Below are 17,396 nucleotides of genomic sequence, written 5' to 3' on the forward strand. Positions count from 1 at the left end.
GTGGATGTTTGGCTCAGCTGTCTAGGATTTTCTTCAGAGATCTCTGTGTTCCTGGAAGTGTTGTGTGCGCAGCGGCACCGTTGCTCTGCGCTGCTGGCAGCTCTGTGCCTCGGTGGAGGAGAAGGGCGCGTGGCAGGCTCAGAGCAAGGCGGGCGAGAGAGGTGCGAGACGTTTTGCCGCTGTTTTGACGCCATCGGTGCCTGGGGAGCGGGGTGCTGAGCCCCGCCGTGCGGCAGGCGGGGGAGTGGTACCCCACGCCTGGCCCTCGCTGTGTGGCTGATGGGTGATTTGTGCTCTGAGCAGCGCGGGACGGGGCAGGCAGTGCCCGCTGTCAAAGATGGAGCGTGGGGCAGCACCAGGGATGCCCATAGTGAAAGAGGAGTGAATTTTCCCTGGAGACTGCCCGTCCTGCCCTGGGAGACGAGGGTGACGCAGGGCTCAGTGCAGGACTTCAGGCCCCTGAACCCTGGGAGCCCCAGGTGCGTTTTTAGCCAGACCCTGCCATTCTCTACCTGCCTGCACCTGAGCAGCGCTGGGCAGGGTGGTGGCAGCGCTGGAACCTGTCTTTCCTCGCACACGGATGCTCCTGTCCTGGCTTTCAGCTGCAGCAGCGCAGGCACACCCGCCTTCCCAGGGCCCCCTCCAGCCGCTGAGCACGGACACAGCTTCGCTGCTGTCGGTACCTGCGCTGCCGCCATCCATCCCCATGGGCACTGTCACCTCCCTGGCTGTGGCACTGACAGATGTGGCATGTCTCTGGTCCGCCTGCGCAGTGGGCAGCTGCTGGCCAGCCCCTGCCCTCCCCGGGGCCCACCTTGCCCACCAGCCACAGCTTTCCCCCCCGTCCTTCCCTCGGCTGCCTGCCGGTTCCTGGTCATTGTACAGGGCAGTGCTCTCTCTGCTTGGCCCCTCATGGAGTCTGCAGCCACCGGGGTAGGACTTGGTGGGGCTGAGGAAGTCCCCAGGTGGAGCTTGCTGTCCCCTTTTTGTCCCTGGGCTCTTGGCGCTCCTCCCTTCTGGGCAGCAAGTGTTCAGCACTCGTGAGAAAGTCTCTGTATTTGTGGAGAAGAAGCTGCTGCCACATCCCTGCGTTGTGGCCGGCTGGTCCCTCTGGAGTTGGTTGGTTGTGGCCATGAGTAGCTCTGGGCAGGCAGTGGGCTGTGCTGGGCTCTGAGGCTTTGCTGCCTTCTCCGCCTGCGCTCCCCTCACCCGTGTCAGCATCCCAACGCGCCCCAGGAGGGGTCTTGTTGGTCCCAGGAGCTGGCTGCTGAGCCCGCCTTGCAATAACAGACTGGGATCCTGGCCAGCACCCGGCCAGGAGGGCGGGCAGCAATGCTGAAGCACGGTCACCATCTTCATGCTCATGGTCGCCATGGATCATGGTGGCGGAAGGCCCGAAGTCCCTCTCTGCCAGCAGTGCCCAGCCTGATGGGTGCAGAGCCCTGTGTGCTCGTGTTCTGCTTCCCCCTCTGCTCTGGCCCGGCAACCCCTGTGACGAGCTGTCACCCAGCCGGGGCCCGGGGAGTCCCCCGCTCCCTGCGTGGTGGCACTGTCCTGATCGCTCCTGGGGAGCTCCGGGCATCCGCCACGTCCTTCTCCAGGCTGTCACGTAGCTGAACCTCCTGCACCCAAGGGTGCTGCGGTGGCCGGGGGCTCTCCCTGGCTGTGGCTGGGTGCTGGGATGCCCTTTGAGCCCCTCTATAAAGTCTCGGTGTGGATCTGATCGTAGCTGTTGTGTGCAGAGGCCGTGGCTGGGGGCAGACGCTGCTGTTTGAGGAGGGGGACAGGAGCCTGTGGCAGCCGGGGGGGGCAGGTTGCCTGGGAGCCCTCCTGGCCTGGCTGCTGGGATGCAGGGGCTGGGGACAGGCAGGGACCTGTCCCTTTCTTCCCAGGGGCAGCCGGTGCGTGTCCACCTGCAGCGGCGTCGGGCCAACAGCTGCCTGCGCCCAGCCTTGCTGCAGCCCTGGCTCTTCTCGGAGGTGGGAGAGGGGAGGCAGGACCCTTCCTTCGTGCCTGGCCTGAGGGAGGGGATGGCCCCTGTGTTGCCTTAGGAGGAAACAAAAAGCCTGAGCCCCGCTCCTACCCCTGACAGCGCTCTCCGGCCAGGCCCCAGGGAGCTCCCAGCCCCACAGAGGCCGGGAAAGGTCTGGAAAGGGGGAGGAAAATCAGTTCTGCTCATTAGCCACTGGGAATTAAGTGTTATATGGCGGGAGGAAGCTTCGTCTGAGTTGTCTTTGCTCTTGGGGTGCTGGACCCCCCCCTACTGCCTGCGGCGGGGCCGGGTGGCTCTGGCCAAGGGGGCGACTGTGGGGGTGCTGGCTCAGCTGGGGGGAGTCTGGGCTATTGCGGGAGGGGGTGCTGGGCCTGCTGCCCCAGCAGGCGGCTGGAAGGTGGGTGGGAGCCGGTGCTGCGAGCGGAGATCAGGCCGACCCCATCCAGCCTGCGGCGGGGACGGGGGGCTGCACTGCTCTCGCAGGGGGACGCGGCACGGCAGGGGTACGGCACAGCACCGCGCACCCCTGCGACAGATGCTTTTACTAGCTGCGGCGCTCCCCTTCCCTCACGCCCGGCTGGGCAGGGCCAGAGCTGATGCTGACGACGCTTTCTGGTCCTTTTCCCTTTTTTAGCGGCTCTGGAGCGTGCAGCGGCAGTTGTCGCGCGTGTCCCTTGCAGCAGCCCGTGTGCTGCAGCGGGGGTACGGTCCCTTCCTGGGCAGGGCTCTGCCAGCCCGCCTGGCACACAGTGCTCGGTGTAAGCCACCGCTGGATATTTTTTTTTTTTTTTTTTTGTGCATTTTTTTTTTTCCCCTTTTGACCACAGCTATTGGAGAACACCCATCTCGGCCTAGTACTGTGAAGTAACTCTTTTTTTTTTTTTTTTTTTTTTTTTCCCCTTGAGGATGTAATATGGTCAAAAAAACCCCCACTAATAAAAGCAGTTGGAAGAGCATCCTCGTATAACCCAGGGGAGTCTGGGGCTGGAGGAGGAGCAGGAGCCCCTCGGGGTGGGGGTTTATTTCTGTGCTGGGAGTTTCCCCCAGCTCCTGCCCTCCCTGCGGGAACGCTGCAGCCTGGGGGGGGGGGGTTGCCCAGCACCAGGCGGGGAAGGAGCTCCTGGGGCGGGGGGTGATGCAGCCCCAGCCTGGCTGCTGGAGCTTCACCGGTGCCAGGGGGGCACAGGACTGGTGGGAGCAGGCACGGGGCAGCTTCACCGGCAGAGGGGAAGCTGCGGAACAACTGCGAAGGCAAATGTAACCCATTACACCCTGGTGCTGAATAATAAAGCAGCTGCGGAGTTGCTGTAGGACAGGCGGGTTTTTCTTAGCGGTTGCTGGGAGCCAAGTGCCCGCGCTGCTCCCACCGTCCTTGCAGGAAGCCCCGTCCTGCCCGCCCAGAGCCGCAGCACCAGCCGAGGGGCTGGGGAGCGGCGCGTGGCTGCAGAAGACGAATAGGAGGGTACCCCAAGGGGCCTGTCCCCTCCGGGGAGCAGCCAGACCCACTTCACGCAGGTGCAGCGGCCCCACGATGCACCAAGGACGACGGCAAGAGGCTCTAAGGGGACACTGATGCTACCAGCACCACAGGGCCGGCCCCAGCGCTTGCAGTGTCCGTTAGGGCTCAGAAACCACAGCGCCAACAGCGAGAAACCAGGATGCTCCAGACCCCGGCCTGTCCTGGAGCCCGTGGCACTTGGCAGAGAAGAGCTTTCCCCCGGGCTGCCAGGAGCTGCCGCTCCCCGTGCACGGGGCTGTCCTGTCCTCCCCAAGGGCAACGAAGATTAGGGCAATTCTCTGCCTCTCTGCTCCTGTTTTAGAGCTCGCTGCCGGCACAGCCCAGGGCAGATACTCCGAGGGAGTCGCCTACCTCTGGAGCCCCCCAGGGACGCAGGCGCAGCAGTTTGACACGTCTGGCTTCAGTAGAAGAACAGCACTCAGAAAAACAAACTCGCATTGCAGAGATGCTTTAGCAGAATATTTATTCAATGCCATAGTGAAGAGCAAAACTCGGTACAAACATAAACCCTCAGTGCCTTGCTCACTACTACACCGAGCCAAGGAGAACAGATTTCACAATCTTGGGGGGGGAGGGAAGAAGGTAGAGGCTGTTCCTTTGCTGTGTGACTGGACAGAGCTGGATGGGGATCCCGTGTGCGCACACAGCCCTGAAGGGCTCCCGTGTTTCTGGAAGTCCTACGCTGACAGAAAACCTGAGTACAGGGGTTTTGGATAAAGCCACAGGCACCTGCTGGGGCAGAGCAGACCCGGGGTACAAACCTGCTGCCAAGGGCCAGAGGAGCTGTTAAAGCCATCAGTGCGTATCGAGACAGTATCTGCTGCCTCCGTTAAGTCTAGTATTTGCAACCCGAGGCCCTGAGCGGCACAGACAACTGCCCCCGGTGCTCCCAGGGGAGCCTGAACCGCCTCCCCCAGCCCCTGCCTGGGACCCGGCTCCTTTCCAGACACAGCCCAGAGCCCCCCCTCCCAGGAACAACTGCAGCTCCTGGGGCCAGCGCCAGCCCCGGCCATCTGGGCCAGGTCAAGGTTAGGAGCTTAATTTTAGACTCTTACGGTTGGGTAGCTGCTAGGGGGAGAAAAGCGTCAGGGACAGATACAGAGTAAACACCACCGCGTTCGTCATCGCTTCAAAGTGAGCCAGCTCCATCCTTGGAGGGGTCCCCGGAGAAGCCGGCCACCGAACCCCCAGCAAGTCATTCCAGGTGGAAGGAAGCTTATTCAACTGTCACTTCAGGCAGAAGTGGGCTGCGTCCCCCCCGGCACCTCTGGGTGAATACCTGCAGCCACCCGTGGGTGCCTGCACCTATTCACGGAGAACGTACCAAGAGAGCCTAAAGTGCCACAACTTGCGTAGCGTGGGAGGGAGGTGACCACGAGACCCACCAGCCACCCTGACGGCCACCCCCTCGGGAGGGGACAGCACAGCCCCTAGAATAAATAGGTTACCGATGCCATAGCTTATTTAAGTGCTGCTTCGGAGAGGAAGACGGAGGAAAAGCCAGCACCGCGTTACCACCAGCCCTTCCCGCTCTCAAGTTTGGAAACCTTGGTCAGCACGTAGTTCTAACAGAAGGCATCGACAGGGCACTGGCTGCGTCCCCAGGGGCCACATGAGACGCTAGCGAGGCCCCCAGCCCTGCCTCCCCCGCTGCCCCCCGGGGCCAAGGTGCCGTGTGGGAGGAGGCACTCGGCGTTACCCAGCAGCCAGATGAGTTGCCTGTGGAGGTTTGGGACAAACAAACATTAATAAAACTACTATATTAAAAGAGTCCTGCAGTAAGGCAGCACAGCACTGTACCGCCGCTTCTGCCAAGTGCTCTGCAGCCGGCAGCTCCCAGCGAGGTCGGCCACGGCCCAGGCTCACCCAGTACAAACGCTGGAGACGCGTCTCAGTCTGTTCTCAGAGACCAACGCTCACCCAGAGAGCTGTGACCAAGGTGCAGCGTTCGTGAGAAGCTGTGGGGCGCCTACCCTGCAGTGACCAGCTCGGGCTGCTGCCCACCAGGCCCAGGAACGGGCCCTCGGCTCTTATACTCTGTCTTTGAAGCGGATGCTCCAAGGAGGAAGCAGTTCCCGCTGCCGGGGTCTCTCCTGACTCAGCAGATGGGATTCGTGTGCCCAGAGCTCGTCTCTGTTGTGCAGGGCACAAAGCTCTGCAAGCTCCAGAGGAGGTGGCTGCAGTGAGAAGCTGCAGGAGCGGGTGTACCTGGGTTCAGCTTTTCTGGTTCATGAGCCAGGAGAAGAGCAGTTTCCTGGGCCGGGGTTTCCTGGCCTGCTGGATGCGCACGGCGCGAGGGGAGCGCCACACCTTGATGGTGGTGTCATCGCTGGCTGTCAGGAGCAGCTCCTGCTCCACCGGGCTGAACGCCACCGAGTTGACCACGTTGTCATGCTGCAGTTTGGCCAGGCAGATGTTATAGTGCCGGTCCCAGATGTAGCCATGGCGATCCTCTGCCCCACTGCGGCAGACAAGACAGCGGTCAGGACGTCACCCCAGCAGCCTCGACAACCTGCTGCTCCCAACCCCCTTCCTTCTGCGCAGGCGCAGGGTGCCCCAGGCTCCATCTGCAGCCCCGTCACCCAGGAGCTTCAGCCTGGGCAGGCCGGCTCCCTCGGGGCTGTCTGAAGAGCCCCTTCAGCTCACTCCGTGGCACCTGCTGCCCGCAGCCCCTCGAGAAGGGCATCTGCCACCCCAAACGTGCCACAGCCCCAAATTTCCCCTTTCCTCGCTGATTTCACAACAGGAGCAGGGTGCACGGCCTTTAGCAGACGCCTCTGATTCAGTCCCTCTGCTCTTTCCAAACCTCCCGTTTCCTGCTCTGCTCACAACACACGGGAGTTTCCAGCAGCCAGACCAGCCCTGCTTGCACAAGCCACCCCGCAGCGCCGGCCCCAGGGGCCTCCTGGGCACGGGGTCAGGACCCTGTCCCCCCTCTCCCCCGCCATCGCCCCACACCTCGCCACGAAGTCCCTGCTGACATCCAGGAAGATGAAGAAGCACTCCTCGTTGGGCGTGTAGGCCCGATGAGCCCGGAGGGCTCTTTTCACCTCCTTCATTGTCTTCAGGTCGAAGACGTGGAGATCGATCTCCTCGGCGATGGGGGGCGGCTGCATCGGGTCGGAGATGACGCAGTCCCGAGGCCAGGCACGGCTGTTCACGTACAGGTACCTTGGGGCAGGGAGCAGAGAGTTACGCTGCACCTCGCCACGTGCAACAAAGCTCACAGAGCCCCAGCTGTGACTGCGCCGCGCAGCCGGGCAGGGCAGGGACCGAGCCGTTCCTCTGCTCTTTAACAACCTGCAGCTCTGCTCACTGAAACCCAGGCTGAAGCACAGGGACACGCTGCTGAACCACTTCTTACCCTGTTTGGAAAGGAATGGGCCACCACAGCTGGGACAGCGGGCCCTAGGGGTGAGGTAAAGCCTCTCTAATCCCGTTAAAACCAACTTTAAGGACAGTGGCCTATCCATCTGCCTCAGGGACAAGACAGATTAAGGTGAGCAGCTCCACCAGGAGCTCTTACAACGGTCCTTGCCTGATCCTGTCCTGAACCAGGCGCAGGAGCACAGCAGGAGGAAAGCATTCCTGCCGAGACGGAATCATAGAATGGTGATAGAGTTGGAAGGGACCTTAAAGATCAGCTATTCCAACCCCCCTGCCCCGGGAAGGGACAAAGCAGGTGTGGGAAAGTGCTCAGGTGGTGACACGTGGCATCAGCACTAGGGCATAAAGGGGATGTGAACAAGCCGAGCGGCCTATGCAGACAGCCTGCTCCATCCACCGCAGTCATTTCTTCTCCGGTTCTCCCCCAAAGCCCCTAAGCAGCTGCCGCCCACCCCCCGCGGTGTCCGAGGCCAGCACTGCCGCCCCGCCGCGCTCACCTGTGGTCAGGGGAGAGGCCCATCCCGATGATGTGCCCATGGATGTCGATGACGTGATCCAGTGAGTCAAAGAACTCATCCGAGCGCCTCTCCTCCCCCAGCACCGGCCCGGCAGTCGTCATCTGATGGGGCAGGATCCTTTTAATCCCTTGGGGACAGAAAGCAGAATCAGGCGGTTCTGCAGGCTGCTGCCAGCAGACAGCGGGGCTGGTGGAAGTCCCCAGGCTTCAAGAAGGGGCTTCCCTTTGTGCTGCTGAGAAAGGAGAACTGGCTCCGCTAGCTGAGGACCACGACAGGGCTGCTGTCCCTGACGGGCTCCTTCCAGCTCTCGCAAGCGGTGCTTTTGGCCAGGACGCTGCCCGTAAGGGACACGCTGGCACGTTCTCCCCCAGCCAGGGAGATGCCCAGCTGCCAACCCGGCTGCTGCAGCCGCACCTCGCCCCGAGCCCAGCCCGCAGCCTGCGCCGGAGCACAAGGAAGCTGCGCTGGCCCCTGAGGCACTCCGGTTGCAGAAAGGTTTTTCTCCGGGATGAATCCTTGGGCTGGGCCCATTTCCTGCAATACCCAGCCTGGGGGGGGGGGTCAGCCCCAGAATGCTCCAAGAACAGGGGTTTAAACCCAAACTGGGCTCTACAGCTTTACAGCTTTCGAACTTCCCGACCCACATGCTGTGGGTGAAGCCCTCTCCCCTTAGAGCTCTAGACAGGAGTCCCAAACACAAACCATCAACAGCAGTTCCTGGAGGACTCCTGTGAGCCTCAGCAGCTCTTGGGCACACACGGGCTTAATCCTCAGCAGGTCCAAGAGGAGCTGGAAGATGGCCCATCCCATCGCCTCTCCGAGAGAATCGCTGCTGAACACCCTTCTCTTTCCTGCACGCCAACAAGGTCAGGGCGGCACCACACTGCACCTCAAGTCCAAGGCCCTTCACGACATCACTGCATCTGAACCTGGGCAGCTCAGGACCTTCAGGCCAGGGCCTTCATTCTTCCACCCAACTGGCATTGCTTGCCAGCACCTTCATCCTCATTTCCACAGCTACATTCCCAGTTCCAAACTCAGCTACGTGGCCTCCCCGCGCACAAAGCAGTAGAACAGGCAGCTCTGCCCGTGCCTCCAGCCTGCCACCCGCACAAGGGAGACAGGAGCGCAAAGGAAACTCCTGCAGAAGTGCAGCAGATCAGGCAGGATGGCACCCATGCCCAGCAGCCGGGAGCGCGGCTCCCACCAGCAGCTCCAGCCCAGCAGCCTGGCGAGAGACGAGCACAACGGCGAGCTCTTTCAAGTACCTGTTCCTCAGGGGCAGACAGCAGATGCACAAAGGCCAGTTTGACACACAAACCGATAGGCAAACATAACATTTTGCAGTGACTCATGGCTGGGAGAGGGGCTGAGCCAGGGCTCGTCCCTCCGAACAGCCAGCCTGTGCCGCGGGCGCTGGCTGCCGGCCAGGGAGTCACTGGAGTTCAAAGGCACCAAAACCCACGGCCCTGGGAGGCTGCGCTGCAAGTCGGCGGAGTCCAAAAGCAGACGCCGCCTCTGCGCCACGCTTTGCCTTCGCGCGCTGCAGGTTCCAGCCTGCGAGGCAGCGTTTGCTCAGGCCGGCGGGTCAGGATGCAGCGCTGCTGAGGGGGCTGAGGCAGGGCAGACCACCCGCCGCGCGTCCCCAGGCAGGCCAAGGTCCACCACGTCCGTCTGCGGACCCGGACACAGACAGGAGCAGAGCTACTCTCAGTCCAGGTCACATTCCTAACTTGGGTGGGCAAAGACCAAGTGACTCTTCTCTAAGTTGCCTACAGCTTTGGAAGCTGCCTTTCCCTGCCTTACTGGGCTGTACTGGTGCAGGACCAAGGAACAGGAAGGTTAGAAGGGCAGGAAAGCAAGGCTGCAATTGTGCGAGCAGCAAAAGGAACTGAAACCGTCCGGCTTTACAGAAGAGTCTTCGTGTCTAGAAGCAGCCCTCCTTCCCTCCCCACGTTTCTACTGATCTGTCTAGTCCTTTCCACTGAAATTCTCTGCTAACTTTAGGGGCTTTTGGAGAAGCACCCAGACGACCTGCTTCTGCTCATCACTGCGCTTTTATTTCCTATAAATTCAGACTCTGCTAGTCCCAGTGCCTCGACAAGAGAGCCCCAGATGAGCAAGGGAAGTCCTAACCCAGAAAAAGGTCACCGGCGGCGCCATTGCCTGGCTTGTGCTGCAACTACAGCCCCTTGCGCCCCACTGGGGAAGGAGGCTGAGCGCCAGCAAGCCGCCTGGGATCAGCTTGCCATGGACCTGCTGAGGCAGCGAAGAACCCACTGTGAAAGCTCTCCGATACCAAAACAGGGGTGCCCAAGTGTCTCGCTACGGCTGAAAGGCCAAGCGATGCAGGGGGGTCACACACCGGGGGAGGCAGGCGAGGCACTGGGGCAGGCAGGGCTCTGTCTCCCAGCGCTGAGGAGCACTGCGCGAGCAACACGCGCGTGAATCCCAAGGTGCTCAAACCAGCCTTGCCCCGATGCCCTCTTGACCCCCACAAGACAATAGGGCCGGGGCCCTTCCACACGTGCCCATCAGGGCAACCACTGCCCTTCACATCCACCCACTTGTGTGCAACTTGTGGCTGATGTCCTTAAGTCAGGAGTTCCTTCTTGATCTTCTGCTCAGCCCTCGCCATGGCTTTCTTGTTTGGCCACGTGTCAAACCCGGTAGCAACAAAACCCTCAGGCAAGCGCTTGTGGGGTGGAACCCCCTTCAGTGACCGGGGCATCTCAAAAGCCTCCCGTATCGAGAATCCATCGGCCTGAGCAAAACTGGAACTCACTCACCACAAACAGGCAGCAAATAAACCAGGTCTTTTCCAGATTCAAATTTAGAGCGTAGCCGCAGCCCACACCCCAGGGAAGCTGCCATGCCCTGGGCTCAGACCACAGCCTTACCTATCTGGTGCGGGGAGTAGGTGAGGCATCCTGTGGTGAAGATTAAGTATTTTGTCTTGCTGTTGCTGTCCGTGGAGAGCAGGTTCAGCTCAGGCGGTTTAGTTCTGCTGCGTACAAACAGCTCAGCCACCTTTGTCTCCAACTCTGTCTCGGTCATGGCAGGCCTCACTCGGCCCTCCATGATATCATCAAAGAACTGCTGCAGCCCGTCCTCTGCTGTCACACCCCCTTCATCCGGCAATTCCTGTACTGCTGGCTCCGGAGTCTGCTTGGGCTTGGCCTCCTCTTCCTCGCTGTCACTGCCAAGATCAAAGACCGGGCAGGTGGAGGTGGAGGAAGCAGCTAGCTGCTCCTCGTAGTCCAGGAGCAGGTCTGGGGAATCGTACCGGCTGCAGTCAGCCACCATCACGGTCCGGATAGTGCTGGCATTCAGGTTCTGGATTTTGAAGAGTCTCTTCACTACATTCACATTCTCGGACTCTATGCCCTGCAAGCAGAAGGGAGAAGTGAGCAGGAACCACCTCACTGGAGGGTCACTCCTACAGCTCAAACCAAGAACCACCTGCCCAGACCTCGAGCCCCCGCAGTGGACACGCAGCCCCCCACACCCCGACCTCTCTTCGCACTGCTGCGTGGAACACTGACCACGAGAACTGGCCCAAGAGGCTGGCCAGCTTTGTTGCACTCCTTCCCATCTCAGAGGTGGGCACACCGAGACAAAAAGCTCCTGCAGGCAGACAACAGCGGAGTGGGAAACACAGAGGCCTGGCAGCCTTGCTGCCGCTTCCCCGCCTGAGGTCATTATCTGTCACTGCTCGGTGCTCTACAAGAATTTCAGGAACAGGCCTCTGCGATAAACATAGGTGCAGCGTGAAGTGCCACCCCGTTGTCATACAAGCAGCAGAGGACCTTTGCGCTCCTAAAGTCTGCCTGTACCCCTCAGCGGGACCAGCCTGGTTATCTGCTCCCAAACACAAGCAGGTCTCTTCCTGCCTAACTGCTCTGGCAGCCTGCAGCCGGACTTCAACTTCCTCACCTCCTGGAGACGGAAGGGTTAACGCTGTAGTGTCAGCACAGCGCAGAGAAGTGGTTAGGGGAAGGGTCTCTGCTACCAGAGGATTTCACCTGGGGTCAGCATCGATCATGTTAAAAACCACAAAACACCAGGATGTGCAGCTGTGACATCGAGACAGAGGCAAAACACGGAAGAGGAACATGTCCGAGCAGCACAAGTGCCAGGGAATGAAAAAGCAGCAAACAAGCAGCCTAAGGCCAGCACACACTGATCTCCAGGTCTCGTCACAGCGTAAGAGACAGCACCTGGCCCACAGAAACGTCAGCAAGGACAGGGAGGGCTGAGCTCAGCCTCTGAGCTGCCTCTGGCTCCCGGGAACAATGCACTGAGCTGCCAAGTGGGAGAACGGCCGTCGCTCAGACACATGCCAGACTACAGCTGTCCCAGGCCCAGCTTCATACTACCAAGGACCTCAGCAACCCTGCTGTGGTTCAACCACTCTCCTGTTGAGCAACGCACGCTCTAGGGCACTGCAGTCAAGTCCTCATCCCAATTAATGGGGCAAGAGTTAATGGAATCTGGGGGTAGAATTAGAATATTGCAACATAACATGGAGCACGGAGAAACCTCAGGCAAGCGTTGCCTCAAGCTCAAGATCCTGAGGGCAAGTCAGAGGAGACAAACAGGGAGGGCAGGAGGACTGGGCCATTCTTCCCCGCTCACACCTCCTCCGCAGCTTTTCCTCCCCCAGGAGCCAGCAGGAAGCTGCACTGCCTGTGGAGCCGGAACAAAGGCACCTCACCTGGAAAGCGTTGTTCAGCCACAGCACGGAGCAGGAGGTTATACGCCCAATCCGATGCAGATTGCCAGATATCAGGTTGGTTTCATTCAGCCAGCAGCCAAACACATCATAGGGTTTATTCCTCACCCTGGAAAGCAGCGTGAAGTTCTCTGGAAGGGAGGGGAAACACAAGAGTGAGGCGATGGCTCCCGGCAAGGGCTCTGGAGAAACCGTGGCAGAAGACACGAGAAGCGGATTCAAGCCTCCGTGGGAGAGGCACCGATGCAGCATCTCCACCGCAAGCTGAGCGGACGCTGCCCAACCACCGCCCAATTCCAGTTGCTACTACGGAGACAGATTGTTTCTCTCTTCTACAGAGATGTGTGGAGAGAGCACGCACATGGGAAACAAACAAAAAAAAGGGCAGCCAGGCAAAGCCAGACCAGAGCGCAAGCTAACCTCACAGCCTTTCTCCGAGCGCGGCCCAAAGCAGAAACCCCAAGGACAAGAAGAAGCCAAACACGTACAGAACTTCTTCACTCCCCTCCCTGGGGCTCAGGGCCTTTCTGAGCAAGACAGCTGTGCAATTAGCAGCACTCCTCGATTTTTGGTACAATGGGACTGTTGCACAGAGACGGCAAGAGACAACAGAGTTGGGATCAGCAAGTTTCACGGAACTGCAGCAGAAGAGGTGAAGCAGACCCAGATGAATGCGCTTCAGAAAGCCACGTCAGACCTCAGGGTGGGACTAGCACCACTTGAGTCAGAAACGGTGCCTTCAAGACAACGGGTAACGCAGATAACTGTTGCCTTGCCCAGACTGTCGCTTAGAGCAGAAGTTAAGTGAGAATAAATACATGCCACGCTGCCTTTAGGTGATGACATGCCGACCTGAGCAGAGCTAAGGCTATCCGGAAGGTTTACCCTATGAAACTACGATTGGGACCCCTTTGCACAGGTGGTGGAAGGCAGGACAAGCAGAGGTCAAGCCCACCGCACACCTGAAGAGGAAGGGAAGCCAGCACCCACCATTTCACACCTCCCAGGAAGCCCCAGTAAAGACAAGGGTGGTATTTACCCATGCTGATTACGGCAATCTCTCCTGACGAGGAGTTGTGAGGCCCCACAAAGACACCTGACACCAGGAGGAGGGAGTCATCGGAGTTGAACTGGGAGAACTGTGTGTAGCTCCAGTTGTACGGCCTCATGTTGGAGCTGTGCTGCAGGGATATGTCCAACTCATTGCTCCAGATCTACAGACAGACAAACAGTCAGAAAGCTGTGGAGAAGCCTGAGAGCGGTTCCACTTTACCTGTTCTGCCAGCACTCACTAGGACAGGAAAAAAAAGTAATATCAAAGACCCTATTTAACTGCGCCCCAGTCCCGATTTCCCTGTCAATTCCCCTGCCAGAAAATGGCCAACAGCTTGGAGAGCAGCTGAATGCAGGACTGCTTTCCCATCAGCCAGTGGAGAAGGTGTTCACAGCAAATGGCACTGTCACAGGCGGATTTGTCAGCACGTTCAGAGAGACTTCTCCCAAGACAACCCCTCACGCAAGAACTTCTGCAGTGGATCGTCATCTCTGCGCTCTTTGTTAGACCCACGGCACAACAGGGGACTGATTCACACCTAGAAAGCAGCCAGAGCCAGGCAGGCACCTCGGCCACCTTCACGCGGGCTGGAGCTGGAAGCCACAGCCCTCGAGGCTACGTTTGCAAGAGTCATTAGTTCTGTGGCTTTGAGAACAACTCGGCATCTGCAGGAACCGGCCTAAGTCCGGGGACACCTGGTCAAACCTCTCCTCTCCACAGACTTCCTGAAGGCTGCTGTCGTGGCTAAGCCCCGCTAAATCAAAGCCAGAAGGGTTGTGCAGAGTGTGTTCTGCCACTTTACCTTGACAGTACAGTCTTTGGAGCACGATGCAAACAAACAGCCAGAGTGGGAGAAGCTGAGGTGCAAAACCTGGTCATTGTGCTCCTTCAGGGCCTGCACTTCCACGCAAGGGATGGTGTCGTAGAGCCTCTGGAACTCATCATACCAGGAGACGGCAGCTGTAACACACGAGCAGGGACACGGGACAGGAATGTCAGTGGAGGGAAGCAACAGCCCTGAGCTAAACACAGAAGCCGCAGAATCAGTCTTTAACAAAGCGTGGTCGTGCCTGCTGCTGGCAATGCCAGGAGCTCTGCTGGGGCCAAGGTCCCCACAGCTTCAGCCACGTTAGCGGGGCTTAATATTTTTCTCAGTAGCTTCCCCGCTCCCACGCACAGAAAATGTTTTCTTCCAGTAAACACACAACTCCACACCGTACCACTACTTTGTAAACCAGTACAGCCACTGCAAGAAACATCCAGGGCATAGCTGTCAGCTATCTAACAAAAGCCTTGCTCAGGACAAAACAGCCGTCGGAACGGCAGACGTGCTCCAGCACAACGCAAACAAATCTATCATGTGATGAGAGGGAAGCTGCTCCTCAGGGTACCGGGCTCTGCTCTGATTATCTTTATCTTGTCTAACACAGAGTTAAGAAGGTTCCAGAAAGGGTACAAGACCAGGAAAAACCACCTCTGTGAGATAAGAGAGTAGAGAAAACAAGAGAGAAGAAGGGGAGCTGGACGCAGCAGTGCCAGGACAGAAGAGGAGCCGGCAGTAGAAGAGCCTTGAGCACCCTCGCAGAAGTCACACTGACACCTAATAAAGAGACAAATAAGGAGGATTTTTAACAAAGTGCCCGGTAAGGCAGCCTACAGACTTCTTGCAACAGCAAATCCCGAGGAAGCAAAGAGGATTATACATGTATATGGATAAGGGCCAATTTCCCTAGTTACACTGAACAGAAGTGAAGGGTTTTTTGGAACTCGCTGCAGCCCAGGAGGCACCTGCTCCTGCAGGCAGGGAGCAGCTTGCTGCCAGGACATCCCGCCACTGCTCTCCAGGCAAAGGGCTTCATCCCTCTCTGAAGCTCTCGGTCCCAGCCCATCCGGCTGGGAAGCGGTCTGGACAGATCCCATCTGGCCAAGGAACCCCAACATTTTCTCTTACAAGACCCACTGGATGCCATTCCCCAAACAACACAGCTGCCCAGGGCAGGCAAGTTGGCAGAGGATTTCCCCAAACTCCCGCTTCAGCCCCTTCCTGGCCCTGCCAGCCATCCCCTGCTCCTGCTGCCTCGTGGAGGATTTTCACAGCTCCAGAAGTGCAGCCTGGGAGGTGCCCAAATACGTTACTGAGTTACACCGACTGCTCAATCCCGATTAGTGCTAAAGAACAGGGCTAGTAGCTTACTAACTAACTCCAGGAGGCTGGAAGCGAACAAGCCTGGTCAAAGAGCCTCAGATAAAACCTAAAGATAAACGTCCTCAACCCCATGGAGCTCCAGGGTCTGCGCAAGTGAAGTCACGCAGCCTGAGTTGTCCCATCCACACCTCATCTCTTCTCAGGGCCCTTTTGCACTAGTGGGTGCACTCACTGCAGGGAGACAGACTCCCTACTGCTTGATCCTCGGCATTTCTTCTGTGGCAACTGCAACCTGAGCGGAAAAAGCCAATTCCCCCTGCCGTGGCCACTGCTGGGAGCACCGTGCACATCCGTGGGGTGGAGGATGGAGCACAGCCCTCCCAGACCTCTGCAGCACGCTGGGAATGGGCTTTTCCGCCTTCAAGGAAGACCCACCTTGGCAGCAAGGACTCCTGTCAGCAGGTCCCCAAGGCCTGTCTCAGCTGGTGCGACAGCGTTGGGTTACCCTTCCAGATTGCACCAAACCGCTTCCAGCGCCTGATACTCAGCAGGGAGCAGAGAACCGCTGCCACCGAGACTGCCAACAGCTCTACCCAGGGAAGGCCCTGCCAGGCTCAGTTGATGCTGACTGTTACTGGGCCATTTTCCCACTGCACGCTGAGGCCAAGATCAAGTCCGACCTGCCCTTGCAAAGTGGGTCACCATTTGCCCAGTGTACAATTAAAAGGCCGCACGCCCACCTCCCTCTCCGGGCAGCAGGCACACGCGTTCTCTCTCCACAGCCAGGCTGCAGCTGCTGCCTACATCTTATGGAAATGGTCTGATCAGCTAATGTGCACTTGCAGCTCTTCCTAGTCCAGATGAAAAAGGGACAGAGCCTGAAGCAGAGGCTTGCTGTGAGGTCCTGATCAGGAAAAGCCAGCAGTGATTATCATGGAATCCAACTAGGCTGTGAGGTGGCAGCGCAGTGACTCACTGCGTCTCCTTGGGATCTCCCTCAGCAGCAGTGCCTGGACAAGCTGTGCAGTGGCTACCAGAGAACACCTGCCCAGGGAGAGCTGAGACCACCTTTCTGTGAGAAAGAGAAAATCGAAGCATTTTCAACTACCTGATGGTACCCTTCAGGTGCACACCACCACCCAAGCACGTAGAACTGCTAACGTGATACGGTTTAATGGCTTTGTCAGCCGTGACACCAGAGGACAGAGGGCTGAGCAGCAGACGGGGGCAGGATCTTCCCCTCTGGGCTCAGGGCAGGGAGGGTTCGGGGCCGTCATTCAGGGAGCAGCCGCCGGGCCGGCCCCGCCGCCCTGCCCGCTCGGCCGGGAGCCCTGCAGCAGCCCCGCCAGCCCCTTTCCCCCCCGCCAGCGCACCTGGGTGCCGGGGCACCTCCCGGGAGACGCGGTAGTAGCGGTAGAAGAGCTCCTTCCAGAGGAACTCGTCGCGGGCCACGGCGTGCCACTGCTGGCACACCAGCCCCACCGAGAGCACGTCTACGTGGTCCAGGTAGAGGAAGATCTCGTAGAGGACGCTGTCGGGAAGGAGGGGGCCGCCGCCCGCGTCCATCGTGTCATTCTGCCGCCGCGCCTGGAAGCAAACGGGGGGTGAGGCCCGGCCCGGCGGCCCGCAGCCCCGCACCGGGGGGCCCGCACCCGCCCCGAGGGCCAGTGGCACCACCGGCACCCTCGCCCCGGGACGCCCCCGCCCCTCACGGCACCTCGGCGGCTCCGGCGCCCCGCTGCCCCCGCCTCCTCCCGCCGCGCTTCCGGCCTCCCCGCCCCGCGCTTCCGCTGCGGCCGGCACCCGCCGCTCTGGCCGCCCCTCTCGGTGGTGCTCCCCCCCCGCCAATCACCGCACCGCTTTCCGCCGCAGGCCTGAGAGATCGAGCCCAGAGCTCCCCACCACGCCCTAGGCGCAGCTAGCCGAGCGCGGCACGCTCGCTCACCTACGGCGACCGCTCCGCCCCTCCTCGCCCCGCCCGGCCCGGTCAGGCCACGCCTCCTCCAGGCACCGCCCCGTCTGTCAGGCCACGCCCCCTTCCACA

The 17,396-nt window shown here is 59.8% G+C and overlaps 1 protein-coding gene across 2 annotated transcripts; it reads right to left on the reverse strand.

Annotated features, from left to right (window-relative positions):
• Positions 1-3,949: 3,949 nt before the first annotated feature.
• On the reverse strand, positions 3,950-17,157 carry FBXW5 (F-box and WD repeat domain containing 5). Of its 2 annotated transcripts, none has more exons than XM_054220159.1 (9): positions 17,070-17,157; positions 16,726-16,939; positions 14,009-14,166; positions 13,192-13,366; positions 12,135-12,283; positions 10,318-10,804; positions 7,397-7,544; positions 6,471-6,683; positions 3,950-5,973 (listed from the first exon to the last, which is right to left on the reverse strand). In XM_054220159.1, exons 2-9 carry the CDS (start codon positions 16,916-16,918, stop codon positions 5,727-5,729), a joined length of 1,770 nt encoding a protein of 589 aa, XP_054076134.1. In that variant the 5' UTR covers positions 16,919-16,939; positions 17,070-17,157; the 3' UTR covers positions 3,950-5,726. The 2 variants fall into 2 exon arrangements, with proteins under 2 accessions (XP_054076134.1, XP_054076135.1); XM_054220160.1 differs by lacking the exon at positions 17,070-17,157 and having other exon boundaries at positions 10,318-10,616; positions 10,704-10,804; positions 16,726-17,058.
• Between the last annotated feature and the right edge of the window lie 239 nt (positions 17,158-17,396).

This window comes from Rissa tridactyla, chromosome 14 (assembly GCF_028500815.1).
Source record: "Rissa tridactyla isolate bRisTri1 chromosome 14, bRisTri1.patW.cur.20221130, whole genome shotgun sequence".
Taxonomy (NCBI): Eukaryota; Metazoa; Chordata; class Aves; order Charadriiformes; family Laridae; genus Rissa; species Rissa tridactyla.

Coding starts and splice junctions, on each gene's coding strand:
- FBXW5 (XM_054220159.1), bottom strand. CDS start 16,918: ATGGACGCGGGCGGCGGCCCCCTCCTTCCCGACAGCGTCCTCTACGAG. Junction 12,284..13,191: donor GATTGCCGTAATCAGCATGG/GTAAATACCACC, acceptor CCTCCCTTCCAG/AGAACTTCACGCTGCTTTCC. Junction 5,974..6,470: donor AGCAGGGACTTCGTGGCGAG/GTGTGGGGCGAT, acceptor TGTCTGCCGCAG/TGGGGCAGAGGATCGCCATG.